The 15,178-nt window shown below is 34.9% G+C and overlaps 1 protein-coding gene across 2 annotated transcripts; it reads right to left on the reverse strand.

Moving 5' to 3' along the window:
- Positions 1 to 10,511: 10,511 nt before the first annotated feature.
- LOC131040733 (uncharacterized) lies at positions 10,512 to 14,798 on the reverse strand. 2 transcript variants are annotated; one of them, XM_057973686.2, is made up of 10 exons: positions 14,153 to 14,798; positions 12,896 to 13,082; positions 12,648 to 12,781; positions 12,436 to 12,548; positions 12,180 to 12,303; positions 11,806 to 11,961; positions 11,334 to 11,486; positions 11,077 to 11,156; positions 10,892 to 10,941; positions 10,512 to 10,816 (listed from the first exon to the last, which is right to left on the reverse strand). In XM_057973686.2, exons 1-10 carry the CDS (start codon positions 14,612 to 14,614, stop codon positions 10,701 to 10,703), a joined length of 1,575 nt encoding a protein of 524 aa, XP_057829669.2. In that variant the 5' UTR covers positions 14,615 to 14,798; the 3' UTR covers positions 10,512 to 10,700. The 2 variants fall into 2 exon arrangements, with proteins under 2 accessions (XP_057829669.2, XP_057829668.2); XM_057973685.2 differs by having other exon boundaries at positions 11,716 to 11,961.
- Between the last annotated feature and the right edge of the window lie 380 nt (positions 14,799 to 15,178).

Raw genomic sequence — 15,178 nt, forward strand, 5'->3', positions numbered from 1 at the left:
ATCATATCGGCTCAATACATTTACAACAATATTCAATCAATAAATCATCTCCATAATGTGTCGTGCTGATTTGGAATAGATAACGTATACCAGTCCATAACCTAGACCAATCTACCAATAACAACAAATATGTCAACTTGATTAGACCAATAACCAAAACACCAAAATCAAGTATCCAAACCATGTCTTCGCGATAATCAAGTGATCTCCAGATGATAACAAGTCATCATCAGTGCTGGTGAACCATATAACCTGTCGGCGAGCATATACCAGTGACTATGCATAAGACACTAACCTTGCTGGTAAACACAATGTGTCAGTTCAATAGTAAACAAATATAACCATAATGCTAAATCAACAATGTAGATCACCAGAAGGATAAGTGTTGACATCAATGACAAAACTAATGCAACATATCCATAATACCAACAACCACCACCTTCAAAACCCATTTTTTCCATAATGGTTGCCCCTTTGCTATATTTTTCTATCATGGACTCATCAACTCCACTCAATTTTGAAGAGACTGCAGTAGTTGTTGGAGTGACCTCAATCTCATACTCATTTTCATCATCACTTTTGTCATATGCTTCTATGGGATTCTCCATATTCCACAATTTGCTAAACTCAATATGCTCATCGATTTCATCAAGATCTGCACTGGCCTTTGGTTCACCGAGATTCTTCCTCAGTCCAAAAATCACTTATTTTGGTTTGAGTCCAGAGTTTTTCTTTACATTGTTCTAGTATATATTTTTTGGAATAGCTTTGTTAGATGGATCAACAACTTTTTGGTAGAAATTGTAGGACCTCCTATTTTCATTTTGATTTTGGATGCCATGCTCTGTTGTTCTCTGTGTGTGCAATGTCATAATTTGTGATGACAATTCTTTTATTAAAATTTTATTGTCAGCGGCAATTTTCTCCATCTCTTTTTTTACCTCATCCCAGGAGTCCATGTTTTTAATCTTTTCTAGCAATGGTTTACTTTCATGTTGAAATTTTCTTGCAGAGTTCCTATTCATCATAAGCCTTGTTTGAATGACGCTAATTGGATCATACTGCTAGTAACTGTCAACACCAAAGCTAAAAATTGTCAAAAATTCATGTGCTACTTTCATTCCTTTTCTCTAAAATGTGAACCCTCCACGTGAGAAAGGAAAGGAAAGAAATATGCTCTTCTTTTGCTGACCATGAAAGAGTAAATCTATACTCTCCACCTGTCATACTTATTCCAGTGCAAATACCCTCTCTATCACATGTATTGGAAGTTTGTAGGGTTCTACTGCTGATCCGCAAAACCTTAACATAATGTATTCTTCCATGAAGAACCAGTCAGCCAATTGTATTTGACTTCCGAGTTGAATGCAATCTCTACAAGACATGGGCAATCTAGGCATTGGAGTGCTTGTAATTTCATGATACATTGGTGCGAAAAAGAAGTCTACAAAATGGTTGTAGTTCTTTCTGTTATCATGCATCCTTATCTTAGGTGTCCATTCATATATTGGACACTTTGTTATGTCCTGAGTCTTCTCATCAATCTTATAGACTTGAATGTGAAGCTTTTTGGTCTTGAATATTGCACAATACTTTGCTATAAGAAGATAGAACAAGTAGGTTGTGAACCTAAATGTCTTACATGAACCTCTTTTAATCATTAGTAATTATTTTTGCATGGATTGAACAACGTGCTCAAGAAAATTAAATCTTACTGGTTCTCTTACACAATGGATATGAAAAATCATTTCAAGAAGGTTGGCACCCACTTCCCTATTATTTTCCAATCCCAGGAAAAATGTTAGCAAGGAAATAGTATCCTAAACCCATGGCACAAAAAAATTATAATCATAAGGAGGCTTATGATTCTGATCCAATCGAGCACCACGCACTTCTTTAGTATTTGCTTCGATTCTCTCATATTCCTCTACCAACTTTCCTAGGTCAATGTGGACGTTTGATTTTTGTGCTTCAAACCCTAGGTTCAACAAACGAGCAAATTCTCCCTCGATTATGGATAAAATTTCCTCTTGAGTATTTTTATTGACAATTGCTTTTCTATCTTCATCAAAATTTTGGGTGCATACCATGACAATTTCTAAGCAAGGGAATACTTTAGGTAACATTATGTGTCTCAATCTAGCATACCATGATGCAATTTTATTTGTACTTACATTTAACATTGCGTTAAAAATTGTATATTTTGCCCTGTTTTGATCTCCCGCCTTATTAGACAATGCATATCTAATTTCCATGATTTGCTTTGTACCATGGATAACATGTTCATAATTATCATGGTATTCATCAGTGAAACCTGTTGTTTTAACCAGTTCAGTTAAGTCTATTTTTGCATTCACTTGGCTTTTAGTTGTACTATTCGGTTTCCCCATCATTGGTCCTGTTAATGGTTCAAAATAATGCTAGAAAACTAGTAACTACAAGCTTGAAAATGCTAACCCTCAAGTTGAACCCCTGATTCTAGTTCTACAATCTAAACGGTAAACTACGGGATTAAAAAATTAAAAATACAGGATGTAGGTGTTCTGGATTTTACCTGGAATTTCTATTTGAGTAGACTGGCATAGACAAACTCTGTTGCATTCCTCAATCTAGTAGTCATTTCTGAATCTCCCTGGATTTACTAGTTTGTCCAAGAATCGAAATACCAATATGAGTCCCTTAGTTTCAAAACCCTCAAAAGTCAAAAGTTCAAAACCTAAAGGGCAAAATTTGTAGAATTGTGTTGTAATTTTATAAATTATTATTAATAACTATTTGCAGCCGCAGGGCAAAAAAATCATTGCTTCTTTCTCAATTATGAGGATTGATAGTTTGACACATCACACATGTCACTTTTTCGGAATGTTTTTGAAGAATTTTTAATCCTTTACAACTTCTGCCTGAAATAGAGCTTATTACACTTAATTAAGAATACAATTACAAATTTAGAATTTAACTATACTTAATTAAATGTTTATCATTTATGGTAGGACAACGTTAAAAGACAATATGTCTCATTTTTTATGGAAGTTTGCAAAAAATGTTTATCGTTTATGTCATTGATTTGTGCTCATCCAACAGATGACTGTATCCATTGTCAGTTGTTGTGGGTCCTATTATCAATAAGATATTTGCCAGTTTGGGGGCCACGTAACCTAACACTTCATCATCCCATGGGCCATAGACTTTCTTTCATGTGAAGATTGACATTAAACGATGACATGTGTCCCTCTTCCGAAAGAATCATATATAAATAACCATGTTTAACAATATAAATGTTTAACCATGTATACTGTATAAATGTTTAACAGTTAATTATATATTGAAAAATATTTAGCTATAATTTTAAATCAGTGTTCATGTTCAACATTTAATAATTTTTATTATAATATATAACAAGTGCCACATAGTGGCGAGTACTTGTTGTTTTAATATTGTAATACAAATAATAAATCTAATAGTATTTTAATAATAGTATTTTTGATATCAATGAGCTATGACATAGTAGTTGAAAGGTATAGTAGACAATAATTAGAGTCGAATTGATTATTGAAAGGTTATATTTTTTTCTAAGTGATGTTGGCTTCAATTTTGATTCATAGTAATCACAAGTGAAACTAGTATATTAGATAAAAAAGATCCAAGAAAATTGAACCCTAATATATTGTTATATCTATTATTCATATTTTAGTGATATTTATTAGTAATGCTTAAATTGTTTATTTATTTTAGTTTTTTAATAATTCTAAGTATAATCTTACTATATTCCCAATTCTTTTCATAGTTATAATGCTTTTGAGAATATAATAATTAATAATAATTAGGACTAAAATTTTCATTTAATTAATAATTATAAAATTAAAATTTGAAAAAAAAAAAAAAATTATTTTTTTATTTTTAAACAAGTTCTGCCTAGGGGGCAGTACCCTTTCTATTAATAAACAAAGAAAACATTACATAGAAGACTGAGAGATCTCAGTTATACAAATAAGCAATCCCATTCCCAATCTCTATCACCTTATCAAATATCTCTTCTACCATAACATAGCATTCTCCTTCATGTAATCTGCAAATTTACCCATGTTGTATTCCTTCATTATCCCAGCTTTGAATAGACTCCAGGCCTTCCTCATCTTCTTCTTCTTCCCCCTTGCCAACTGGAAATACCCCATCACACAACCCGATTCTAGAACCACCTCTATGCAGTCCAGTGCAGTCATAACCTCCTCCATGAGGTCTTCTCTCACCATCCTCCAAACAATCTCGTTGGTCGAGATAGGGTAGCCCAAAACCTGCACGATTGGTTCAAATAGTTTTTTCATCACCAGTTTGTCATGCACATGGCCTCCGCTCCAGAAATCGAGGCCCAAAATGATAACCACCATCTCTTTTTCTGTCATTAGCTCTATTGAACAACCAATTAATCGTCTCGTCTGGTGACTCGGCCCACCCCTCCTCTTCCTTACATGCACACTTGATTCTGAAAAACTCTACCATTTTGATTTTGTGGAAAGATCATCGCCAATATCTTGCTATATAGGATCTTCCCACCATCTCGGTCTTCCTCCAAAAAATCTGGGTCATACACCAATCCATTTCTAGGGATGACCTCCACCAATTTTCTATAGATAACATAAATCTTCTGATCACACGTGTCACTTTTCAGGAGGACGGGTGCAGAAATTTTTAACCCTCACAACTTCAGCCCGAAATGGAGCTTACGCCATTGATCTTCGATCATCCTGATCCAATGTTCATCAAATTTTGTTCATTTTTCTTATTCAATGTAATTATTAAGTATTTTAAAAATCTGAAAGATGATAAAATAACATATTGATTAAGGTTATAGTTTATAATGTTTAATAAATTATAAAACATTTCCAATCATAGTTTGTTTTGACAATTAATTAAAATAAATAATATACACCATTGGACTGGGCCCTAGCCATGAAGACTCTTAGCTCCTCGTCCAGCCCAGGAAAAAATTCTTCAAGCCTACCCTATACCTATGGTAGGCTTGAAGAAATTATTCTCCCAGAGTCATCTTGATTGCATGCAGGACAAGATGATGGTCTGTTCTCAAAGTTGAGACCAACCTCCTGTCTGTAATCCTGCTAATGAAGGCCATTTGCCTTTTTGTGGCCCTTAGAAGAATGGGCGTATCCATTTTCACTCCTACTTTTCCCGACCACCGTATTTGCCAACCATTATGTATTTCTTTTATGAAATTATTACTACTCAACTAACTCTTAATTATTAATCGAGTGCTTGCTACTGTATTGTAATTTTGTTTTGTTAACGATTCACAAAATCACACACATACATTTGTTTGGTTCATTTTCAGATTCACAAATTATTAACTTGGTACTGCATTTGTAATTTCAATTTTGCCCATAAATTATTACACACAGTGACACAATTTTGGCCATTTCATTCACAAACTAGAATCTATTAAGCGCAAAAGAATGAGTCTAAAAGCATTTTTTAAATCCATAAAAGGCAAATTGAAATAAACTCGAAGTTGAAAAATTTTCATTAATATGTTCTGCAAATTTACAATAGTCGACTGTCGGAGTCCCTCCAAAACTTTAAAGCCAAAATGAGGGAGGTTACTAGGAACTAGCCAAAAAATAAAAAACTACTAGGGCACTGGTAGTGGACTAGTGGTATCCAAAAAACAAAACAAAAAATTGAAACCCTTCATGGGTAAGCCTAAGGATCTTCCCCTCCGTCTAAGTAGAATTCTCCAAATAGGATAAGCTCTGAGAATTCATCGAGCCATCCATAGTCTGGAAATTCATCTAGGAGAAACAATTTCTGAAGTAAATCCCTACCAATCTATGCCCATTTCCTATGTCATGTCAACTGCTCAACATTCAGGTTCAAAATAAAAGGTTTTCCTAGCCACATTTTGGCCTGGATGGAGAAGCTTGTGTAAATCACTTGCCTAAGGGATCCCCACCCCTATTTCTGCAAAGACGACAACTTGAACATCGGCCCCCATGAATTCTTCTTTGAAGATCTTCCTTAACAACATCAACATATCCACCTTGTCTCCTTTGAGGTCTAGAAGAGATGCCAAAAAATGGGATGTAATGTCTGTGTCAACTCGGTATCTATCAACATTTAGCAAAAAATCTCGGCCTAGCACCATCCTCACAACCTTGTTTGTAAAAAACCCAACCTCCTAACAAATTGATGCGAGGGTTGTGTCTTTGACCAAGCCCAAAAAGGCCTTCTAGTCCTCCTCATATGTGCTTATCAACTGGATAGGAGTGTCTATCTTCAGAAATCTGAATATCAAATTATACAGCCTAAAGACCTAAACTAGAGGCAAAATTTCAAAGCGAATTGAAGAAGAAAGAAGCGTAGATCATCTATAAATAGCAATTCCTTCTCTAACCCTCTTAATTCCTTTGTGCTTTAATTTTTTTTAAATCTTATGTATCTTTTTGTAAATATTTCTAATAAATGCACGAGTCTGCGAAATTGGTAATATTGTCGGTGCCACTATCAAATCAGAAGTCGTGCGTGCTGAGTGGATCACAGTTAGAGAATGTTAGTGATAAGACATTAATAAATGTAGATTAGGACCGTGCATCATTATCAACCATCCACGTAACCTGCTAACTAGTTGTAATCAACGATCAAGGTTAAGGCATGGGGCTAAGATTTGATACATGTCTCCATTCCGGAGACTTTCTAGAGAACTATGTTTCCTTCAGAAATTTGGGTTGAAATAAAACTTCAGCCATTGATCTACGATCATCGAATGACCTTAAATAATATTTAAAATTATAAATTGATGGATGTTGCATAAATTTGTGTAGGGCACCCAAGGCATATCTCAGACTCTTGAAGAGTCACTAGGTTGTAGTAAGTGGTTAAAAGGGTGTAATCATGGTGTTGATCCTTTGGATCCACCTAATAATGTTTTGGTCCAATTTGTAAGGCTAAGAGTCCCAAAGGTACCTTAAGACAACCTTGGGTCTCATTAGACAAATAGGACCTTAGAATAGGATGTCATAAGTATTTTTCATATTGTTTTAGCAAATAAATGACTTTAAAATAGATCCTAAACATGTTTGAGCTTGGAGGATGGAAATTGCCAAAAGTTGCAAAAATTATCAAAAATGTTGTCAACAACTTTTCCAATATTGCTCTAAGAAGTTGCATTTTGGTTCTAATGGTCATTAACCATTCAAAAGGTGGTTAGAGTCATTGGAAAGGGTCTATGTAAGCATGTGAAACCTTCTAGGTGAAGTGGGGAAGTGATTGGATGTTATTTTGGTGGAGAATTGAATGAGAAGTACTGAATTTCTTGAGCAATTTTTTTTTCTGAGATAGTACGGTACAGTATGGATTTCCAGATCAAAAATTTGGGCATCAAATTATGGTAAATTGAATCATCTCTTATACCCCTATGTTTGGAGTTCACTTGGTGACCAGATTATTGGTTTTGTCTTCTTTTTGTTCTGACTGGTCTAGAAACCCTTAATTTCAAGGTTAGTGCAGAGATGGAGCCCTAACTTGTCTTTTCAACAATGGAATCTCATGGCCACTTGGAAAATGAAATTTAGGGGAGTATATAGTATGACCCTAAAGGCTCGGGACTAGAGGAGTTTGTTTGTTGCTTCAACCACCAAGTCCTAGGCTAAATATCTCTATGTATTTAGCCAAGTGATGAGACCATTGTGTGAACAGTCAACCAAACAAGTAAGGTGACCAGTTTAATAGTGAATCTTGTTCATTTGGAGGTAGGAGAACCTAATCAAAGTGTTGCATTGGTTATATGCACCCATTCCTTGATACTTGCTTTGTTAACCAAGCCTAATTAGGCTTATTAGGTCTGTGAACATAGTAAGGGTTGGGGTATGTTGGAGTAGACTCAATTCCTGCAACTTTGAGATCTTTTGTAAGTCCAAAAAGGGTATCTAAAACAATGATTTTTTTGTCTAGTCTTTTCGAAGTTTTGCAAGTTGTTGCCCATAAACCGGCTAAAGAGACCTATTAGGATCCTCTAGCCCTATAAGGGTTCTTAGCCTTGTGGAGGTCCCAGAACCCAATTTGTGGTTGATTGTCCTTATATTAACCATAAGTAAACTATCCCAATAATCAAATTGAGAATTTGTAGACCGGAGACCAGATTTCTATATTTTGGTCAAAATTAAGGAAAGTGTCCCTAAAGCCCAATCTTGGTTGGAGTTGTGTAAGGTCCCTAGAACCTATGGAAGAAGTGTGGGGTGTGAAACATAGTTAGGAGATCAATCCTTCCATCTAGGAAGCCATCGGACCACTTAGGAGTGAGAAATCAATCTTTGGGTGTATAAACCAAGAAGTAGGCCCATTGGTACATTTCTTGCTAAGTACTTTGCATCAATTTGGCATTGGCCCACATGACGAATCACAACTCTTGAAAAGTGTCTATTAATAGATAACGAAAATGGCAATGAAATCATCAATAAAATATTTATTTTTCCATAAATAACGAAAGATTAGCCAATAAAATTAAACAACATTCAAACGATAGATAAAATTCGCCAATACAGTTAAATAATTTTTCCTTCGCAATAAAACTTTTTGCCCATACACATATATTTTTTCCTTTAAACGCAAAACATTCGCCTCATACATTATATATTTTCCCCCACAGTAATGAATTATTCGCCAAGATTTTATGGAATTTTCATATGTTAAAAAAAATCGCCAATACAAATTATTATTTTTTCCTAATTTGAAAAAAAATTTGCCATCAATATGAAATTTCCCCAAAAAAATAATGTTGGATTCGCCAAGATTTTGCACTTTTTCCCGGGGGGGAGGGGGTTTCTTAAAGTTGTCCCTAGCAATAACATGACTTGACATATCTTGAACGTGAATGACCTAATCAAACACACATGCTTGCATGAAGATTGATGCAAATTTGTTGCTCCATGATGGCAAAATGCTTGAAGGATATGGTGAGATGAAATTCTGCCTTGAATGCCTGATGTTGAGAGATAACAAATGCCTACAATATGAGTGGATGCCAAAATGAATAGGAAGGATTCTCTTATATAGGGTTCCTAGGGTAATTTACCGATAAGGCCGACTTCCAACAGTCAAATTGCGACACCAAAGACCAAAACCACCAAGGTAGGAGAGTGCCCCAACCCATGTAAATTAGGTCTTATTTAAGGAGGAGTAGTCGGTCCTGGACCAAGATGTCCAAGGTGCCATGGTCCACCAATAACACGACAAACAAGCAGGAGGTCAGACCAAGATGTCCAAGGTGCCATGGTCCACCAATAACATGACAGACAAGCAGGAGGCTAGAGAGCACAATTCGAGGCATGGGTTCAATTCTCCATGTAGACAGATAATATCATATTCAAAGTGAAAGGGTTGGAAATGGACTTGAGAGAGAGCTAAGACAGGACACACTAAAGTAGGGGCATTAAAGGTGGTGTAAATTATGTAAATAAGTGAATAGTAAACCAAATTTCACACAAAATTTATCATTTGTCAATATATAATAATATAATAATTTAACAACCGATCAAAAAAAAGAATATAATAATTTAACCACTCAATTTTATTTCCTTACAAATTAATTAACTTTTTTTTGTATATTCTAAATCGTTTACAAATATTAGCAACCACACTAGAATCTACTTATTAGAAACCACCATTAGCTCATTTTGAGCAACCACACTAGAATCAACCTGTGGAAGATGAAGAGTCACAAATTAGAATCCACTTATTAGAAACCACCTAGAGGCCAACTGTGGAAGACTAAGAGTCGCAACTTTGAATTCCATATTAAATGTCTCTTTGGGATTTGAACTTTGATCTACATGATGAGAACTCAATGCTTTAACCAATAGAATACAACCCCTTAGACTACAAATTAATTAACATTTAAAAAATATACAATTATTATATAATTAATATTAACCAACATTAAATCTTTTAATAATATAGCCATTAGATTAATATTAACCCGCATTAAATCTTTTAATAATATAACCATTATATTCATACTCCCAAACAAAATTGTGATGATAATAATGTAAACCAAGAAGATAACTATTAATTCATTACTTAAATCCTCATGTTGATTTGAAAATTGGTAACAAAGTCATTAGTTAGGTTATCAACTAAGGGAATATGGAATTCCACATCTAAGTTACCAAGCCAGTTTGAAGTCATTTTTCTACTCAAGAACTTTCATACGAACTTATGTAAATCTGCAATACAAAATGTTTGAAGAAGTGCCACAACATTTTATTAGAAATCTGTAGACATATGGCACTCACAATTAGTAACTAGATGTCAAGAAACCATCCAACCAGACATATATATCCACAGTTATAAAGATCAAGAGATAGATTTTGTACAAAACTATTTTCGAGTTAATTTAAATGTTTATATAATTTTCAAGAGTTTATTGATTGAAATTATTTGGGTAATTCTTAGATATGATGATGATGGATCACATAATGTGATTCAAAATGGTAGCTCAAAAAAGCTTAACACAAAAAAGCTTAACACAATTTAATCTAGAAGATGTAAATACAATTACAAGCAATTATGGCTTCCCAGTACTTGTTGGCATCTCTGTAATTTAAAATAAAAAACAATGGCCGGGCACCATGTGAACTCTAAATGATTTTAGATGGCTTGTTAAAGGGGGCTCCATATTTTGTTGCAGGTTATCATTATTTATAATATTGTTGCAGCCATTCTCTGATCAATTGGACCTCTTGTCTTCGCAGTTCAACCAACCAATCTGGATCTTTACTGGTTGAAAAACGAAAATCAACATGATGGGCACCTGTCAACACAGAAGCTGAATCACCCTGTCTCAGACAAATCAATATCTTACATTAGTATGTGGGGCACATCTTACCTTTTTCAGTGACGAGTGCAACAAGGCTCTCTGATATGTTCTTTAGTACTCTGCAAATAAGGATAAAGAATAAAACATAAGTCAGAAGTACCAACCAAATGAATACCAGCTGGATCCTGGGATTGCGTCCCAATCACACCCCAAATGAAACAGAATGTCAGAGTAAAAAAGTTGCTTAAGCTTACCCTCCACCACTCCATGGATCAACCAAGCCATTGGAAAAGATGATGTTGCTTGCAAAGTTTTTGAGGACAGAGCTTATATCCTGCAAGATACATTACGCATCTATGTATTAGACTATTAGTTATTGGCAGCGTTTGGAAAGTAAGATAACAGAAATAATAAGAAAGTTGGCTATACTATAAGAACAACACCAGTGGCGGGCTTTCTTTTTTTACTGTTACTATTACTCAGTTTTGTTGTACTTTCTGGACTGACTTACATGACCACCAAATTCTGTGGTTATCCAGTGTGGCCTTGGCTTCACCCCATACTGTTTTTGGCAATCATTTTCATATGAAGGGTAGTCAAAACTGGAAGGTGGAAACATTCCATTGACTGAAGAGTTCATTGGCATCACCATTTCTGTACAGGCCTGTAATAAATCAAGGGTTTATGAATGTTAGGTAACCCTCATCAATTGTGTAATTGAGATAGTAAGTGAAACAATCTTGTACTAATTTCACCATTATGAACAATTTCACTCTTTGAACTTTCCCATAATCTGATGATGGATCACAGAGTGTGATCCAAAATATTGATGAAAAAACAGAAACGATCAAATTCAGAAAAGCAACAAGAAATAACTGCTATAGGCTTTTAACCTGCCAACCCCATCCACTGAGACCATGGGGATCACAGAAAAGCAACAAGGAAATAACTGCTATAGGCATAAAGATTTTAAAACTTTTAACCTGCCAACCCCATCCACTGAGACCATGGGGATCACTGTCATGCTCCATTTCAAAGCAAGTTTCAGTATTTGAATAATTATAATATATGCTTGCAGCAGCAGATACTCTGGAAAGTGTGTCTGTGCCTTGAGGAAAGCTGTCTATAATTTTACACATCTAGATGGACAAACATAAACACAGAGAATTCAAATACAAAATTAGAGATACTATTGGAAATCATGTTGCTAAATGCAGGCTTATACATAAGAATGTAAGATAATGAACAAAATAATGAAGCAGCAAAAGTGAGGCTTGAAGATTTGAAAATCCAAAGCTATTTCTAGCTGTTTGAAGTTCCCAAACAAATCAACAATGGGTTTTATCCAAAAAATTACCGCTGTTACAGGGTAAGCAGGTAGTGGCATCAAAAAGTTAGTCTCCGTTGGGTAATTGGTCATTGCAGTGTAAGTAAATGCCTCATCTAGCCAGTCTCTTACAGGATCTACACTTTTGAGATCTCTGTAGAGCATAAAACATTCATTTTATTTTTGAGTAACTATGGCCAGAGATATTATCAGAAGCAAAAACAATTATCCCTTTTCCTTCATTGAGATTATCTGATTCTTCTGATCATATGTAGGAGATATTTACTTGCAAGTTCTGAAAGTTCTGCTAATCTTTTGAAGACCCCCTTCTTCTCTGGACAGAGATTGAAGATCATTCCATGAATTTCTGATCACATTGAAGCAGCTCTGGCTGGCTTGCTGCAATCAGACAGTCCATAGTAATTCACTTATAATTATTCTGAATCACATACAGCAGCATATGTTTACTAAAATTTATGTAATAAATATGTATGCAACCTTGAAATCGTTTGAAACAATGTCATAAAAAGTGTTTTCTGGCACAATATTATCAAAATGCAAGATAGGAGCAGATGATGCCACAGCCCCAATGGCTAGGTGGGGATATTTCAAACGGAACCAAGCTGCTAACACTGCAAAAAGCAAAAACAAAATCCAATCATGGAATGTAAATTCTAACAGTAAGAAAATGACTTGATATGTATTTTATTTTCAGTATAACCGCTATTAGGCTCAGATGAACTCACTTCCACCATAGGAGCCACCAAATACAACAACAGGCGAGGCCTCAGCTGATAGATTTTTCTTTAATTCTATGATAAAAGTAGCATAATCAGCTAAGGCTTGCTGAGAGTTGAGATATCCCAATGTCTCAGCGCTCTTGTAAGAGTCACTCCTGTTTCCAAATGGCATTGAATTTCCATAGAACCGGTGCTGGAGACAAAAGCAAACATGATTCAGTTAAAAAATATTACTTATCATAAATCGTTGCTTACCCTTAACATCTCCGAATAAAACTCAGGTTGGTATGAGTGTTTATCATCTCATAACAGAACTTGAACTGATCCTTCAAAAAAAAAAACTTTAAAAAGGCATTTATCCTCCTTAATCTGTGTTTGAATTTTATGAAAAACAGAGGGCATCTCAGGTTGATATGACTGTTTATTATCTCATAACAGAGCTTAAACTGATCCTCTAAAAAAACACTTTATCCTCCTTAATCTGTGTTTGAATTTTATGAAAAACAGAGGGCATCCAAGGAAAGCATCAAAGTTAATCCGAGTTCTTCAGATCATTCCAAGGTTTGTTCTTTAAAATATAAGCATGTGTTCAATTCCATTTCAAACTTCCTGTAAATTTGATAAAATCAAATTCACAACTTTGAAAGAAAAGGGCAACAGTTTCCTGTTTCCAAACATGAAACTACTGGCACTGTAGCTCACTCATAAAATGTTTAGCACCATGTTCTGCTTATCAAATTTTCCGAGTGTGATTTTTCCCCCATAAGTCACAACATAGCTGAGCTGCTTATTTGACTATATAATACAACATTCATGATTAGTTCTGAAAACATATCTGCCTTCTAAAAATCATTATCTTCAAACCATTTTACTTTTCCTGACTATGACAATCAAGACTAAAAATGTATAAAATATAAAAAAATCTTTGGAATCAAAACAACAGTAGCAGGAATTTCTGAGAACCTCGTGGAAGGCAACAACCATAGAAATCATATGCTTTCCAATCAATTTTCTAGAATCAGAAATTAGGTCCCTCTGTTTTAGAAGAAAAAAATGGGTATTTTTGTTTGATCCCATCTTTTTAACTTTGCTGAATGATTGTGGATCAGACTTTCTATCAAGCTTAAAATCTCAACACTTTGGGGCGAATTTAAACATGGTAGGCAGTCTGATCCAGAATCATTTAACAAGGAAATGGATAGATATTTTTTACTTTTCCTGCAACAATACAGTGTATGCTATTATAGAGCGGTGCTCACTCACCTCAATAAACACAAGAAGAGCTCCAAACTTTGGTGCAATCTCAAACAAAATTCCAGTATTATTTGCAAACCATTCGATGGTACCCTCGTTACCAGTATAAACAAAGATGGGAGCTTTCTTCTTTGCCCCACCCCAATGCTTGTCATTGATAAGATATCTCTGCTGGAAAACTTTATATCCTTCTGGTCTGTATGTGAAGTGATCTACAATCTGAGAAAAATAGCGAGTCTCATATTCCAGCAGAGGATGCTTCTCATCAGAAACTACCTTGCTATCTTCTATAGAATTTGACCTCACTCTGTTACTGCTGAAAATCCTTCTTCCATGAAAACCCAAAGAAGGAGAAGGAGGAGCTCTAGAACAGAGGCTACCTGTGCATGAAGCTGTTAAACACAGAAGCAACACTAGAAGACCTGCTTGAGTACTAATGGCCGCCATTTTATCTCTGAGACCCAAGGTCATTGTTGAGGCATGATTTAATAGCTCAAGATCCTCTTGATAAAAGACTGTAGAATATGGGAATCCAATAAATTTGGCATGTCAATGCATGATAGCCAGAAATGAATTACACAGTATGCAAATGTAGGGTCCTAAAGAAAAATTGAAGTGCTTAATTTAACTTGGAAAATTGGTCCCACGGATATCAATGTCTACACATATAGACAAGATCCTCACGTCATGTATTGATACTCAAAATGCTCACCAGGAAGTTTTGTGTGAACTAATAAGCCAAAATCATGTGTGGAACAAAGGTACTATTTGTAAATAAAATGATTAAAAAGTGTCTGTATATCTTCTATTATGGTAGAATACATTTTCTATTATAGTAGAATCAAGTTGAGGGTATCAATTGGCAATTGGCTCTTGTGGTCAGTCAGATTGTGAGACTTTGTAGTTCTTTGGATTTTGTTTCTTTCTATCATATTTTTTGAGAATGAAACATGTTTACGGACTGTTTGGTGAAGTGGGTTTTTGAGCAGATGGGATTATGGAATGTTAAGGACTGTACTATTTGTAAATAAAATG

The sequence above is a fragment of the Cryptomeria japonica genome, chromosome 5, assembly GCF_030272615.1.
Source record: "Cryptomeria japonica chromosome 5, Sugi_1.0, whole genome shotgun sequence".
NCBI lineage: Eukaryota > Viridiplantae > Streptophyta > Pinopsida > Cupressales > Cupressaceae > Cryptomeria > Cryptomeria japonica.

Coding starts and splice junctions, on each gene's coding strand:
- LOC131040733 (XM_057973685.2), bottom strand. CDS start 14,614: ATGACCTTGGGTCTCAGAGATAAAATGGCGGCCATTAGTACTCAAGCA. Junction 12,782..12,895: donor TGGTGGCTCCTATGGTGGAA/GTGAGTTCATCT, acceptor TGCTTTTTGCAG/TGTTAGCAGCTTGGTTCCGT. Junction 10,817..10,891: donor TGCACTCGTCACTGAAAAAG/GTAAGATGTGCC, acceptor CTGTGTTGACAG/GTGCCCATCATGTTGATTTT.